This window comes from Oncorhynchus mykiss, unplaced genomic scaffold (assembly GCF_013265735.2).
Source record: "Oncorhynchus mykiss isolate Arlee unplaced genomic scaffold, USDA_OmykA_1.1 un_scaffold_120, whole genome shotgun sequence".
Taxonomy (NCBI): domain Eukaryota; kingdom Metazoa; phylum Chordata; class Actinopteri; order Salmoniformes; family Salmonidae; genus Oncorhynchus; species Oncorhynchus mykiss.
Genome location: NW_023493661.1, coordinates 1072612 through 1090111, shown reverse-complemented (window position 1 = coordinate 1090111; position 17500 = coordinate 1072612). Strand labels below are relative to the sequence as shown.

Sequence of the window (17500 nt, the reverse complement as noted above, 5' to 3'; positions counted from 1 at the left end):
TAGCTGGTTTAATAGTATATATATATATGAGATTAGTAATGTAGGGTATGGTAACATTATAGCTGGTTTAATAGTATATATATATATGAGATGAGTAATGTAGGGTATGGTAACATTATAGCTGGTTTAATAGTATATATATATATATATATATATGAGATGAGTAATCTAGGGTATGGTAACATTATAGCTGGTTTAATAGTATATATATATATGAGATGAGTAATGTAGGGTATGGTAACATTATAGCTGGTTTAACAGTATATATATATGAGATGAGTAATGTAGGGTATGGTAACATTATAGCTGGTTTAATAGTGTATATATATATATATGAGATGAGTAATCTAGGGTATGGTAACATTATAGCTGGTTTAATAGTGTATATATATATATATATATATATATGAGATGAGTAATGTAGGGTATGGTAACATTATAGCTGGTTTAATAGTATATATATATATATATGAGATGAGTAATGTAGGGTATGGTAACATTATAGCTGGTTTAATAGTATATATATATATATATGAGATGAGTAATGTAGGGTATGGTAACATTATAGCTGGTTTAATAGTATATATATATGAGATGAGTAATGTAGGGTATGGTAACATTATAGCTGGTTTAATAGTATATATATATATATGAGATGAGTAATGTAGGGTATGGTAACATTATAGCTGGTTTAATAGTATATATATATATATGAGATGAGTAATGTAGGGTATGGTAACATTATAGCTGGTTTAATAGTATATATATATATATATATATATATATGAGATGAGTAATGTAGGGTATGGTAACATTATAGCTGGTTTAATAGTGTATATATATATATATATATATATATATGAGATGAGTAATGTAGGGTATGGTAACATTATAGCTGGTTTAATAGTATATATATATATATATGAGATGAGTAATGTAGGGTATGGTAACATTATAGCTGGTTTAACAGTATATATATATGAGATGAGTAATGTAGGGTATGGTAACATTATAGCTGGTTTAATAGTATATATATATATATATATATATATATGAGATGAGTAATGTAGGGTATGGTAACATTATAGCTGGTTTAATAGTGTATATATATATATATATATATATATGAGATGAGTAATGTAGGGTATGGTAACATTATAGCTGGTTTAATAGTATATATATATATATATGAGATGAGTAATGTAGGGTATGGTAACATTATAGCTGGTTTAATAGTGTATATATATATATATGAGATTAGTAATGTAGGGTATGGTAACATTATAGCTGGTTTAATAGTGTATATATATATATGAGATGAGTAATGTAGGGTATGGTAACATTATAGCTGGTTTAATAGTGTATATATATATATATGAGATTAGTAATGTAGGGTATGGTAACATTATAGCTGGTTTAATAGTATATATATATATATGAGATGAGTAATGTAGGGTATGGTAACATTATAGCTGGTTTAATAGTATATATATATGAGATGAGTAATGTAGGGTATGGTAACATTATAGCTGGTTTAATAGTATATATATATGAGATGAGTAATGTAGGGTATGGTAACATTATAGCTGGTTTAATAGTGTATATATATATGAGATGAGTAATGTAGGGTATGGTAACATTATAGCTGGTTTAATAGTGTATATACATATGAGATGAGTAATGTAGGGTATGGTAACATTATAGCTGGTTTAATAGTATATATATATATGAGATGAGTAATGTAGGGTATGGTAACATTATAGCTGGTTTAACAGTATATATATATGAGATGAGTAATGTAGGGTATGGTAACATTATAGCTGGTTTAATAGTATATATATATGAGATGAGTAATGTAGGGTATGGTAACATTATAGCTGGTTTAATAGTGTATATATATATGAGATGAGTAATGTAGGGTATGGTAACATTATAGCTGGTTTAATAGTATATATATATATATATGAGATGAGTAATGTAGGGTATGGTAACATTATAGCTGGTTTAATAGTATATATATATATATATGAGATGAGTAATGTAGGGTATGGTAACATTATAGCTGGTTTAACAGTATATATATATGAGATGAGTAATGTAGGGTATGGTAACATTATAGCTGGTTTAATAGTATATACATATGAGATGAGTAATGTAGGGTATGGTAACATTATAGCTGGTTTAACAGTATATATATATGAGATGAGTAATGTAGGGTATGGTAACATTATAGCTGGTTTAATAGTATATACATATGAGATGAGTAATGTAGGGTATGGTAACATTATAGCTGGTTTAATAGTATATACATATGAGATGAGTAATGTAGGGTATGGTAACATTATAGCTGGTTTAATAGTATATACATATGAGATGAGTAATGTAGGGTATGGTAACATTATAGCTGGTTTAATAGTATATATATATATATATATGAGATTAGTAATGTAGGGTATGGTAACATTATAGCTGGTTTAATAGTATATATATATGAGATGAGTAATGTAGGGTATGGTAACATTATAGCTGGTTTAATAGTGTATATATATATGAGATGAGTAATGTAGGGTATGGTAACATTATAGCTGGTTTAATAGTGTATATATATATGAGATGAGTAATGTAGGGTATGGTAACATTATAGCTGGTTTAATAGTATATGTATGTATATATATATATATATGAGATGAGTAATGTAGGGTATGGTAACATTATAGCTGGTTTAATAGTATATGTATGTATATATATATATATATGAGATGAGTATCTAGGGTATGGTAACATTATAGCTGGTTTAATAGTATATATATATATGAGATGAGTAATGTAGGGTATGGTAACATTATAGCTGGTTTAATAGTGTATATATATGAGATGAGTAATGTAGGGTATGGTAACATTATAGCTGGTTTAATAGTGTATATATATATGAGATGAGTAATGTAGGGTATGGTAACATTATAGCTGGTTTAATAGTATATGTATGTATATATATATATATATGAGATGAGTAATGTAGGGTATGGTAACATTATAGCTGGTTTAATAGTATATGTATGTATATATATATATATATGAGATGAGTAATGTAGGGTATGGTAACATTAGCTGGTTTAATAGTGTATATATATATATGAGATGAGTAATGTAGGGTATGGTAACATTATAGCTGGTTTAATAGTATATATATATGAGATGAGTAATGTAGGGTATGGTAACATTATAGCTGGTTTAACAGTATATATATATGAGATGAGTAATGTAGGGTATGGTAACATTATAGCTGGTTTAACAGTATATATATATGAGATTAGTAATGTAGGGTATGGTAACATTATAGCTGGTTTAATAGTATATATATATGAGATGAGTAATGTAGGGTATGGTAACATTATAGCTGGTTTAATATGAGATGAGTAATGTAGGGTATGGTAACATTATAGCTGGTTTAATAGTATATATATATGAGATGAGTAATGTAGGGTATGGTAACATTATAGCTGGTTTAATAGTATATATATATATATATATATATGAGATGAGTAATGTAGGGTATGGTAACATTATAGCTGGTTTAATAGTATATACATATGAGATGAGTAATGTAGGGTATGGTAACATTATAGCTGGTTTAATAGTATATATATATGAGATGAGTAATGTAGGGTATGGTAACATTATAGCTGGTTTAATAGTATATATATATATATATATATATGAGATGAGTAATGTAGGGTATGGTAACATTATAGCTGGTTTAATAGTATATATATATGAGATGAGTAATGTAGGGTATGGTAACATTATAGCTGGTTTAATAGTATATATATATATATATATATATGAGATGAGTAATGTAGGGTATGGTAACATTATAGCTGGTTTAATAGTATATATATATATGAGATGAGTAATGTAGGGTATGGTAACATTATAGCTGGTTTAATAGTATATATATATATATATATATATATGAGATGAGTAATGTAGGGTATGGTAACATTATAGCTGGTTTAATATGAGATGAGTAATGTAGGGTATGGTAACATTATAGCTGGTTTAATAGTATATATATATATATACATATGAGATGAGTAATCTAGGGTATGGTAACATTATAGCTGGTTTAATAGTATATATATATGAGATGAGTAATGTAGGGTATGGTAACATTATAGCTGGTTTAACAGTATATATATATGAGATGAGTAATGTAGGGTATGGTAACATTATAGCTGGTTTAACAGTATATATATATGAGATGAGTAATGTAGGGTATGGTAACATTATAGCTGGTTTAATAGTATATATATATGAGATGAGTAATGTAGGGTATGGTAACATTATAGCTGGTTTAATAGTATATATATATATATATATGAGATTAGTAATGTAGGGTATGGTAACATTATAGCTGGTTTAATAGTGTATATATATATATATATGAGATGAGTAATGTAGGGTATGGTAACATTATAGCTGGTTTAATAGTGTATGTATGTATATATATATATATATGAGATGAGTAATGTAGGGGTATGGTAACATTATAGCTGGTTTAATAGTATATATATATGAGATGAGTAATGTAGGGTATGGTAACATTATAGCTGGTTTAATAGTGTATATATATATATATGAGATGAGTAATGTAGGGTATGGTAACATTATAGCTGGTTTAATAGTGTATATATATATATATGAGATGAGTAATGTAGGGTATGGTAACATTATAGCTGGTTTAATAGTGTATATATATATGAGATGAGTAATGTAGGGTATGGTAACATTATAGCTGGTTTAATAGTATATATATATATATGAGATTAGTAATGTAGGGTATGGTAACATTATAGCTGGTTTAATAGTGTATATATATATGAGATTAGTAATGTAGGGTATGGTAACATTATAGCTGGTTTAATAGTATATATATATATATGAGATGAGTAATGTAGGGTATGGTAACATTATAGCTGGTTTAACAGTATATATATATGAGATGAGTAATGTAGGGTATGGTAACATTATAGCTGGTTTAATAGTATATATATATATATGAGATGAGTAATGTAGGGTATGGTAACATTATAGCTGGTTTAACAGTATATACATATGAGATGAGTAATGTAGGGTATGGTAACATTATAGCTGGTTTAATAGTATATATATATGAGATGAGTAATGTAGGGTATGGTAACATTATAGCTGGTTTAACAGTATATATATATGAGATGAGTAATGTAGGGTATGGTAACATTATAGCTGGTTTAATAGTATATATATATATATATGAGATGAGTAATGTAGGGTATGGTAACATTATAGCTGGTTTAATAGTATATATATATATGAGATGAGTAATGTAGGGTATGGTAACATTATAGCTGGTTTAACAGTATATATATATGAGATGAGTAATGTAGGGGTATGGTAACATTATAGCTGGTTTAATAGTATATATATATGAGATGAGTAATGTAGGGTATGGTAACATTATAGCTGGTTTAACAGTATATACATATGAGATGAGTAATGTAGGGTATGGTAACATTATAGCTGGTTTAACAGTATATATATATGAGATGAGTAATGTAGGGTATGGTAACATTATAGCTGGTTTAATAGTATATATATATATATATGAGATGAGTAATGTAGGGTATGGTAACATTATAGCTGGTTTAATAGTATATATATATATGAGATGAGTAATGTAGGGTATGGTAACATTATAGCTGGTTTAATAGTATATGTATGTATATATATATATATATGAGATGAGTAATGTAGGGTATGGTAACATTATAGCTGGTTTAATAGTATATGTATGTATATATATATATATATGAGATGAGTATCTAGGGTATGGTAACATTATAGCTGGTTTAATAGTATATATATATATGAGATGAGTAATGTAGGGTATGGTAACATTATAGCTGGTTTAATAGTGTATATATATATGAGATGAGTAATGTAGGGTATGGTAACATTATAGCTGGTTTAATAGTGTATATATATATGAGATGAGTAATGTAGGGTATGGTAACATTATAGCTGGTTTAATAGTATATGTATGTATATATATATATATATGAGATGAGTAATGTAGGGTATGGTAACATTATAGCTGGTTTAATAGTATATGTATGTATATATATATATATATGAGATGAGTAATGTAGGGTATGGTAACATTAGCTGGTTTAATAGTGTATATATATATATGAGATGAGTAATGTAGGGTATGGTAACATTATAGCTGGTTTAATAGTATATATATATGAGATGAGTAATGTAGGGTATGGTAACATTATAGCTGGTTTAACAGTATATATATATGAGATGAGTAATGTAGGGTATGGTAACATTATAGCTGGTTTAACAGTATATATATATGAGATTAGTAATGTAGGGTATGGTAACATTATAGCTGGTTTAATAGTATATATATATGAGATGAGTAATGTAGGGTATGGTAACATTATAGCTGGTTTAATATGAGATGAGTAATGTAGGGTATGGTAACATTATAGCTGGTTTAATAGTATATATATATGAGATGAGTAATGTAGGGTATGGTAACATTATAGCTGGTTTAATAGTATATATATATATATATATATATGAGATGAGTAATGTAGGGTATGGTAACATTATAGCTGGTTTAATAGTATATACATATGAGATGAGTAATGTAGGGTATGGTAACATTATAGCTGGTTTAATAGTATATATATATGAGATGAGTAATGTAGGGTATGGTAACATTATAGCTGGTTTAATAGTATATATATATATATATATATATGAGATGAGTAATGTAGGGTATGGTAACATTATAGCTGGTTTAATAGTATATATATATGAGATGAGTAATGTAGGGTATGGTAACATTATAGCTGGTTTAATAGTATATATATATATATATATATATATGAGATGAGTAATGTAGGGTATGGTAACATTATAGCTGGTTTAATAGTATATATATATATGAGATGAGTAATGTAGGGTATGGTAACATTATAGCTGGTTTAATAGTATATATATATATATATATATATATGAGATGAGTAATGTAGGGTATGGTAACATTATAGCTGGTTTAATATGAGATGAGTAATGTAGGGTATGGTAACATTATAGCTGGTTTAATAGTATATATATATATATACATATGAGATGAGTAATCTAGGGTATGGTAACATTATAGCTGGTTTAATAGTATATATATATGAGATGAGTAATGTAGGGTATGGTAACATTATAGCTGGTTTAACAGTATATATATATGAGATGAGTAATGTAGGGTATGGTAACATTATAGCTGGTTTAACAGTATATATATATGAGATGAGTAATGTAGGGTATGGTAACATTATAGCTGGTTTAATAGTATATATATATGAGATGAGTAATGTAGGGTATGGTAACATTATAGCTGGTTTAATAGTATATATATATATATATATGAGATTAGTAATGTAGGGTATGGTAACATTATAGCTGGTTTAATAGTGTATATATATATATATATGAGATGAGTAATGTAGGGTATGGTAACATTATAGCTGGTTTAATAGTGTATGTATGTATATATATATATATATGAGATGAGTAATGTAGGGGTATGGTAACATTATAGCTGGTTTAATAGTATATATATATGAGATGAGTAATGTAGGGTATGGTAACATTATAGCTGGTTTAATAGTATATATATATATATGAGATTAGTAATGTAGGGTATGGTAACATTATAGCTGGTTTAATAGTGTATATATATATATATGAGATGAGTAATGTAGGGTATGGTAACATTATAGCTGGTTTAATAGTGTATATATATATATATGAGATGAGTAATGTAGGGTATGGTAACATTATAGCTGGTTTAATAGTGTATATATATATGAGATGAGTAATGTAGGGTATGGTAACATTATAGCTGGTTTAATAGTATATATATATATATGAGATTAGTAATGTAGGGTATGGTAACATTATAGCTGGTTTAATAGTGTATATATATATGAGATTAGTAATGTAGGGTATGGTAACATTATAGCTGGTTTAATAGTATATATATATATATGAGATGAGTAATGTAGGGTATGGTAACATTATAGCTGGTTTAACAGTATATATATATGAGATGAGTAATGTAGGGTATGGTAACATTATAGCTGGTTTAATAGTATATATATATATATGAGATGAGTAATGTAGGGTATGGTAACATTATAGCTGGTTTAACAGTATATACATATGAGATGAGTAATGTAGGGTATGGTAACATTATAGCTGGTTTAATAGTATATATATATGAGATGAGTAATGTAGGGTATGGTAACATTATAGCTGGTTTAATAGTATATATATATATGAGATGAGTAATCTAGGGTATGGTAACATTATAGCTGGTTTAATAGTATATATATATATATATGAGATGAGTAATGTAGGGTATGGTAACATTATAGCTGGTTTAATAGTATATATATATGAGATGAGTAATGTAGGGTATGGTAACATTATAGCTGGTTTAACAGTATATATATATGAGATGAGTAATGTAGGGGTATGGTAACATTATAGCTGGTTTAATAGTATATATATATGAGATGAGTAATGTAGGGTATGGTAACATTATAGCTGGTTTAACAGTATATACATATGAGATGAGTAATGTAGGGTATGGTAACATTATAGCTGGTTTAACAGTATATATATGAGATGAGTAATGTAGGGTATGGTAACATTATAGCTGGTTTAATAGTATATATATATATATATGAGATGAGTAATGTAGGGTATGGTAACATTATAGCTGGTTTAATAGTATATATATATATGAGATGAGTAATGTAGGGTATGGTAACATTATAGCTGGTTTAACAGTATATATATATGAGATGAGTAATGTAGGGGTATGGTAACATTATAGCTGGTTTAATAGTATATATATATGAGATGAGTAATGTAGGGTATGGTAACATTATAGCTGGTTTAACAGTATATATATATGAGATGAGTAATGTAGGGGTATGGTAACATTATAGCTGGTTTAATAGTATATATATATATATATATATATGAGATGAGTAATGTAGGGTATGGTAACATTATAGCTGGTTTAATAGTATATATATATATGAGATGAGTATCTAGGGTATGGTAACATTATAGCTGGTTTAATAGTATATATATATATATGAGATGAGTAATGTAGGGTATGGTAACATTATAGCTGGTTTAATAGTATATACATATGAGATGAGTAATGTAGGGTATGGTAACATTATAGCTGGTTTAATAGTATATATATATATATGAGATGAGTAATCTAGGGTATGGTAACATTATAGCTGGTTTAATAGTATATACATATGAGATGAGTAATGTAGGGTATGGTAACATTATAGCTGGTTTAATAGTGTATATATATATATATATATATATGAGATGAGTAATCTAGGGTATGGTAACATTATAGCTGGTTTAATAGTGTATATATATATATATATATATATGAGATGAGTAATCTAGGGTATGGTAACATTATAGCTGGTTTAATAGTATATATATATATATGAGATGAGTATCTAGGGTATGGTAACATTATAGCTGGTTTAATAGTATATATATATATATGAGATGAGTAATCTAGGGTATGGTAACATTATAGCTGGTTTAATAGTATATATATATATGAGATGAGTATCTAGGGTATGGTAACATTATAGCTGGTTTAACAGTATATATATATGAGATGAGTAATGTAGGGTATGGTAACATTATAGCTGGTTTAACAGTATATATATATGAGATGAGTAATGTAGGGTATGGTAACATTATAGCTGGTTTAATAGTATATATATATATGAGATTAGTAATGTAGAGTATGGTAACATTATAGCTGGTTTAATAGTGTATATATATATATATATATATGAGATGAGTAATGTAGGGTATGGTAACATTATAGCTGGTTTAACAGTGTATATATATATATATATATATGAGATGAGTAATGTAGGGTATGGTAACATTATAGCTGGTTTAATAGTATATATATATATATGAGATTAGTAATGTAGAGTATGGTAACATTATAGCTGGTTTAATAGTGTATATATATATATATATATATGAGATGAGTAATGTAGGGTATGGTAACATTATAGCTGGTTTAATAGTATATATATATATGAGATGAGTAATGTAGGGTATGGTAACATTATAGCTGGTTTAATAGTATATATATATATATATATATATGAGATGAGTAATGTAGGGTATGGTAACATTATAGCTGGTTTAATAGTATATATATATATGAGATGAGTAATGTAGGGGTATGGTAACATTATAGCTGGTTTAATAGTATATATATATATGAGATTAGTAATGTAGGGTATGGTAACATTATAGCTGGTTTAATAGTATATATATATATATATATGAGATGAGTAATGTAGGGTATGGTAACATTATAGCTGGTTTAATAGTGTATATATATATATATATATATGAGATGAGTAATGTAGGGTATGGTAACATTATAGCTGGTTTAATAGTATATATATATGAGATGAGTAATGTAGGGTATGGTAACATTATAGCTGGTTTAATAGTATATATATATGAGATGAGTAATGTAGGGTATGGTAACATTATAGCTGGTTTAATAGTGTATATATATATATGAGATGAGTAATGTAGGGTATGGTAACATTATAGCTGGTTTAATAGTATATATATATGAGATGAGTAATGTAGGGTATGGTAACATTATAGCTGGTTTAATAGTGTATATATATGAGATGAGTAATGTAGGGTATGGTAACATTATAGCTGGTTTAACAGTATATATATATGAGATTAGTAATGTAGGGTATGGTAACATTATAGCTGGTTTAATAGTATATATATATATGAGATGAGTAATGTAGGGTATGGTAACATTATAGCTGGTTTAATAGTGTATATATATATATATATATATATATGAGATGAGTAATGTAGGGTATGGTAACATTATAGCTGGTTTAACAGTATATATATATGAGATGAGTAATGTAGGGTATGGTAACATTATAGCTGGTTTAATAGTATATATATATATATATATGAGATGAGTAATGTAGGGTATGGTAACATTATAGCTGGTTTAACAGTATATATATATATGAGATGAGTAATGTAGGGTATGGTAACATTATAGCTGGTTTAATAGTATATATATATATATGAGATGAGTAATGTAGGGTATGGTAACATTATAGCTGGTTTAATAGTATATATATATATATATATATGAGATTAGTAATGTAGGGTATGGTAACATTATAGCTGGTTTAATAGTGTATATATATATATATATATGAGATGAGTAATGTAGGGTATGGTAACATTATAGCTGGTTTAATAGTATATATATATATATATATGAGATTAGTAATGTAGGGTATGGTAACATTATAGCTGGTTTAACAGTATATATATATGAGATGAGTAATGTAGGGTATGGTAACATTATAGCTGGTTTAATAGTATATATATATATATGAGATGAGTATCTAGGGTATGGTAACATTATAGCTGGTTTAATAGTATATATATATGAGATGAGTAATGTAGGGTATGGTAACATTATAGCTGGTTTAATAGTATATATATATATATGAGATGAGTATCTAGGGTATGGTAACATTATAGCTGGTTTAATAGTATATATATATATATGAGATGAGTAATGTAGGGTATGGTAACATTATAGCTGGTTTAATAGTATATATATATATGAGATGAGTAATGTAGGGTATGGTAACATTATAGCTGGTTTAATAGTATATATATATATATGAGATGAGTAATGTAGGGTATGGTAACATTATAGCTGGTTTAATAGTATATATATATATGAGATGAGTAATGTAGGGTATGGTAACATTATAGCTGGTTTAACAGTATATACATATGAGATGAGTAATGTAGGGTATGGTAACATTATAGCTGGTTTAATAGTATATACATATGAGATGAGTAATGTAGGGTATGGTAACATTATAGCTGGTTTAACAGTATATATATAGATATGAGATGAGTAATGTAGGGTATGGTAACATTATAGCTGGTTTAATAGTGTATATATATATATATATATATGAGATGAGTAATGTAGGGTATGGTAACATTATAGCTGGTTTAACAGTATATATATATGAGATGAGTAATGTAGGGTATGGTAACATTATAGCTGGTTTAATATGAGATGAGTAATGTAGGGTATGGTAACATTATAGCTGGTTTAATAGTGTATATATATATATATATATATGAGATGAGTAATGTAGGGTATGGTAACATTATAGCTGGTTTAACAGTATATATATATGAGATGAGTAATGTAGGGTATGGTAACATTATAGCTGGTTTAATATGAGATGAGTAATGTAGGGTATGGTAACATTATAGCTGGTTTAATATGAGATGAGTAATGTAGGGTATGGTAACATTATAGCTGGTTTAATAGTATATATATATATATATATATATGAGATGAGTAATGTAGGGTATGGTAACATTATAGCTGGTTTAATAGTGTATATATATATATATATATATGAGATGAGTAATGTAGGGTATGGTAACATTATAGCTGGTTTAACAGTATATATATATGAGATGAGTAATGTAGGGTATGGTAACATTATAGCTGGTTTAACAGTATATATATATGAGATGAGTAATGTAGGGTATGGTAACATTATAGCTGGTTTAATAGTATATATATATGAGATGAGTAATGTAGGGTATGGTAACATTATAGCTGGTTTAATATGAGATGAGTAATGTAGGGTATGGTAACATTATAGCTGGTTTAATAGTATATATATATATGAGATGAGTAATGTAGGGTATGGTAACATTATAGCTGGTTTAATAGTATATATATATGAGATGAGTAATGTAGGGTATGGTAACATTATAGCTGGTTTAATAGTATATATATATATGAGATGAGTAATGTAGGGTATGGTAACATTATAGCTGGTTTAATAGTATATATATATGAGATGAGTAATGTAGGGTATGGTAACATTATAGCTGGTTTAATAGTGTATATATATATATATATATATATATATGAGATGAGTAATCTAGGGTATGGTAACATTATAGCTGGTTTAATAGTATATATATATGAGATGAGTAATGTAGGGTATGGTAACATTATAGCTGGTTTAATAGTATATATATATATGAGATGAGTATCTAGGGTATGGTAACATTATAGCTGGTTTAATAGTATATATATATATGAGATTAGTAATGTAGGGTATGGTAACATTATAGCTGGTTTAATAGTATATATATATATGAGATGAGTAATGTAGGGTATGGTAACATTATAGCTGGTTTAATAGTGTATATATATATGAGATTAGTAATGTAGGGTATGGTAACATTATAGCTGGTTTAATAGTATATACATATGAGATGAGTAATGTAGGGTATGGTAACATTATAGCTGGTTTAATAGTATATATATATATATATATGAGATGAGTAATCTAGGGTATGGTAACATTATAGCTGGTTTAATAGTATATATATATATGAGATTAGTAATGTAGGGTATGGTAACATTATAGCTGGTTTAATAGTATATATATATATGAGATGAGTATCTAGGGTATGGTAACATTATAGCTGGTTTAATAGTATATATATATATGAGATGAGTAATGTAGGGTATGGTAACATTATAGCTGGTTTAATAGTATATATATATGAGATGAGTAATGTAGGGTAGGGTAACATTATAGCTGGTTTAACAGTATATATATACATATGAGATGAGTAATGTAGGGTATGGTAACATTATATAGAGTGGCATTGTTTAAAGTGGCTAGTGATACATTTATTTAGAGATTTGAGTAACCACCTCAGACACGAGTTTTTAGAAAGGTTATGGTTTGCCTGACCTTTAACCCCTGACCTCTGACGTCTAACCCGTAAACCTCTATGTGTGTGTCCTCCACAGTGAGGCCTACGCTTTAGGTAAGAAGGAGAGGCCTCCGTTCGTCCCCAGGGACCAGTCCAGTTCCGAGGAGGACGAGGATCCAGTCCCTGATGAGCTCCTCTGTCTGCTCTGTAAAGACCTGATGACTGACGCTGTGGTCATTCCCTGCTGTGGCAACTCCTACTGCGACGACTGTGAGTCGACAAACACACACCTGTAAAGACCTGATGACTGATGCTGTCTCCTCTCCTCAGGTATCCGTAGTGACTGATGCTGTCTCCTCAGGTATCCATAGTGACTGATGCTGTCTCCTCTCCTCAGGTATCCATAGTGACTGATGCCGTCTCCTCTCCTCAGGTATCCATAGTGACTGATGCTGTCTCCTCTCCGCAGGTATCCATAGTGACTGATGCTGTCTCCTCAGGTATCCGTAGTGACTGATGCTGTCTCCTCAGGTATCCATAGTGACTGATGCCGTCTCCTCTCCTCAGGTATCCATAGTGACTGATGCCGTCTCCTCTCCTCAGGTATCCATAGTTACTGATGCTGTCTCCTCTCCGCAGGTATCCATAGTGACTGATGCTGTCTCCTCAGGTATCCGTAGTGACTGATGCTGTCTCCTCAGGTATCCGTAGTGACTGATGCTGTCTCCTCAGGTATCCATAGTGACTGATGCTGTCTCCTCTCCGCAGGTATCCATAGTGACTGATGCTGTCTCCTCAGGTATCCGTAGTGACTGATGCTGTCTCCTCAGGTATCCATAGTGACTGATGCTGTCTCCTCTCCGCAGGTATCCATAGTGACTGATGCTGTCTCCTCAGGTATCCGTAGTGACTGATGCTGTCTCCTCAGGTATCCGTAGTGACTGATGCTGTCTCCTCAGGTATCCATAGTGACTGATGCTGTCTCCTCTCCGCAGGTATCCATAGTGACTGATGCTGTCTCCTCAGGTATCCGTAGTGACTGATGCTGTCTCCTCAGGTATCCGTAGTGACTGATGCTGTCTCCTCTCCTCAGGTATCCATAGTGACTGATGCTGTCTCCTCTCCTCAGGTATCCATAGTGACTGATGCTGTCTCCTCTCCTCAGGTATCCATAGTGACTGATGCTGTCTCCTCTCCTCAGGTATCCATAGTGACTGATGCTCTCTCCTCTCCTCAGGTATCCATAGTGACTGATGCTGTCTCCTCTCCTCAGGTATCCATAGTGACTGATGCTGTCTCCTCAGGTATCCATAGTGACTGATGCTGTCTCCTCTCCTCAGGTATCCATAGTGACTGATGCTGTCTCCTCAGGTATCCATAGTGACTGATGCTGTCTCCTCTCCGCAGGTATCCATAGTGACTGATGCTGTCTCCTCTCCTCAGGTATCCATAGTGACTGATGCTGTCTCCTCAGGTATCCATAGTGACTGATGCTGTCTCCTCTCCTCAGGTATCCATAGTGACTGATGCTGTCTCCTCTCCTCAGGTATCCATAGTGACTGATGCTGTCTCCTCAGGTATCCATAGTGACTGATGCTGTCTCCTCTCCTCAGGTATCCATAGTGACTGATGCTGTCTCCTCTCCTCAGGTATCCATAGTGACTGATGCTGTCTCCTCTCCTCAGGTATCCATAGTGACTGATGCTGTCTCCTCTCCTCAGGTATCCATAGTGACTGATGCTGTCTCCTCTCCTCAGGTATCCATAGTGACTGATGCTGTCTCCTCTCCTCAGGTATCCATAGTGACTGATGCCGTCTCCTCTCCTCAGGTATCCATAGTGACTGATGCCGTCTCCTCTCCTCAGGTATCCATAGTGACTGATGCTGTCTCCTCAGGTATCCATAGTGACTGATGCTGTCTCCGCAGGTATCCATAGTGACTGATGCTGTCTCCTCTCCTCAGGTATCCATAGTGACTGATGCTGTCTCCTCTCCTCAGGTATCCATAGTGACTGATGCTGTCTCCTCTCCTCAGGTATCCATAGTGACTGATGCTGTCTCCTCTCCTCAGGTATCCGTACGTCTCTCCTGGAGTCAGAGGAACATGTGTGTCCCACCTGTAGCCAATCGAATGTCTCCCCTGATGCTCTCATAGCCAATAAGTTCCTGCGCCAGGTAAAACTCTCTCAGGCTCCGCCTGCTCAACCCTGGCCTTTATTTAGTGAGGTAACGTGTATGAAATGTTCTACAACATACAGGTGTCTTCAGAAAGCATTCAGACCCCTTGACTTTTTCCACATTTTGTTACGTTAGTCTTGTTCTAAAGTTGATTAAATAGTTTTTTCCCCCCTCATCAATCTACACCCACTACCCCCTAATGACATCACAATACCCCCTAATGACATCACACTACCCCATAATGACATCACAATACCCCATAATGAAATCACAATACCCCATAATGACATCACACTACCCCATAATGACATCACAATACCCCATAATGACATCACACTACCCCATAATGACATCACAATACCCCATAATGATATCACAATACCCCATAATGACATCACAATACCCCATAATGAAATCACAATACCCCATAATGACATCACACTACCCCATAATGACATCACAATACCCCATAATGACATCACACTACCCCATAATGACATCACAATACCCCATAATGATATCACAATACCCCATAATGACATCACAATACCCCATAATGACATCACAATACCCCATAATGAAATCACAATACCCCATAATGACATCACAATACCCCATAATGACATCACAATACCCCATAGTGACATCACACTACCCCATAGTGACATCACACTACCCCATAGTGACATCACAATACCCCATAATGACATCACAATACCCCATAATGACATCACAATACCCCATAGTGACATCACACTACCCCATAGTGACATCACACTACCCCATAGTGACATCACACTACCCCATAGTGACATCACAATACCCCATAGTGACATCACACTACCCCATAATGACATCACACTACCCCATAATGACATCACACTACCCCATAATGACATCACACTACCCCATAACGACATCACAATACCCCATAATGACATCACAATACCCCATAATGACATCACACTACCCCATAGTGACATCACACTACCCCATAACGACATCACAATACCCCATAGTGACATCACAATACCCCATAATGACATCACAATACCCCATAATGACACAGCTAAAACAGAAACAACACCGTTACATTAGTATTCAGACCCTTCACTCAGTACTTTGTTGAAGCACCTTTGGCAGCGATTACAACCTTGATTCTTCTTAGGGTTGATACTACAAGCTTGGCACACCTGTATTTGGGGAGCATTGCAGCACAGCTATTTTTATTGTGTATTGTATTGTGTATGGTATTGTGATGTCATTATGGGGTATTGTGATGTCATTATGGGGTATTGTGATGTCATTATGGGGTAGTGTGATGTCATTATGGGGTATTGTGATGTCATTATGGGGTATT

General features: G+C 31.1%; 1 protein-coding gene across 1 annotated transcript in view; it reads left to right on the top strand.

Moving 5' to 3' along the window:
- LOC110512493 (E3 ubiquitin-protein ligase RBBP6) overlaps positions 1-17500 on the top strand; it is a 75929-nt gene that overhangs the window by 35629 nt on the left and 22800 nt on the right. Inside the window, exons 8-9 of the mRNA XM_036972121.1 lie at positions 14060-14232; positions 16034-16137. Coding sequence (XP_036828016.1) covers positions 14060-14232; positions 16034-16137 — 277 coding nt within the window. The remainder of the gene's footprint in view (positions 1-14059; positions 14233-16033; positions 16138-17500) is intronic.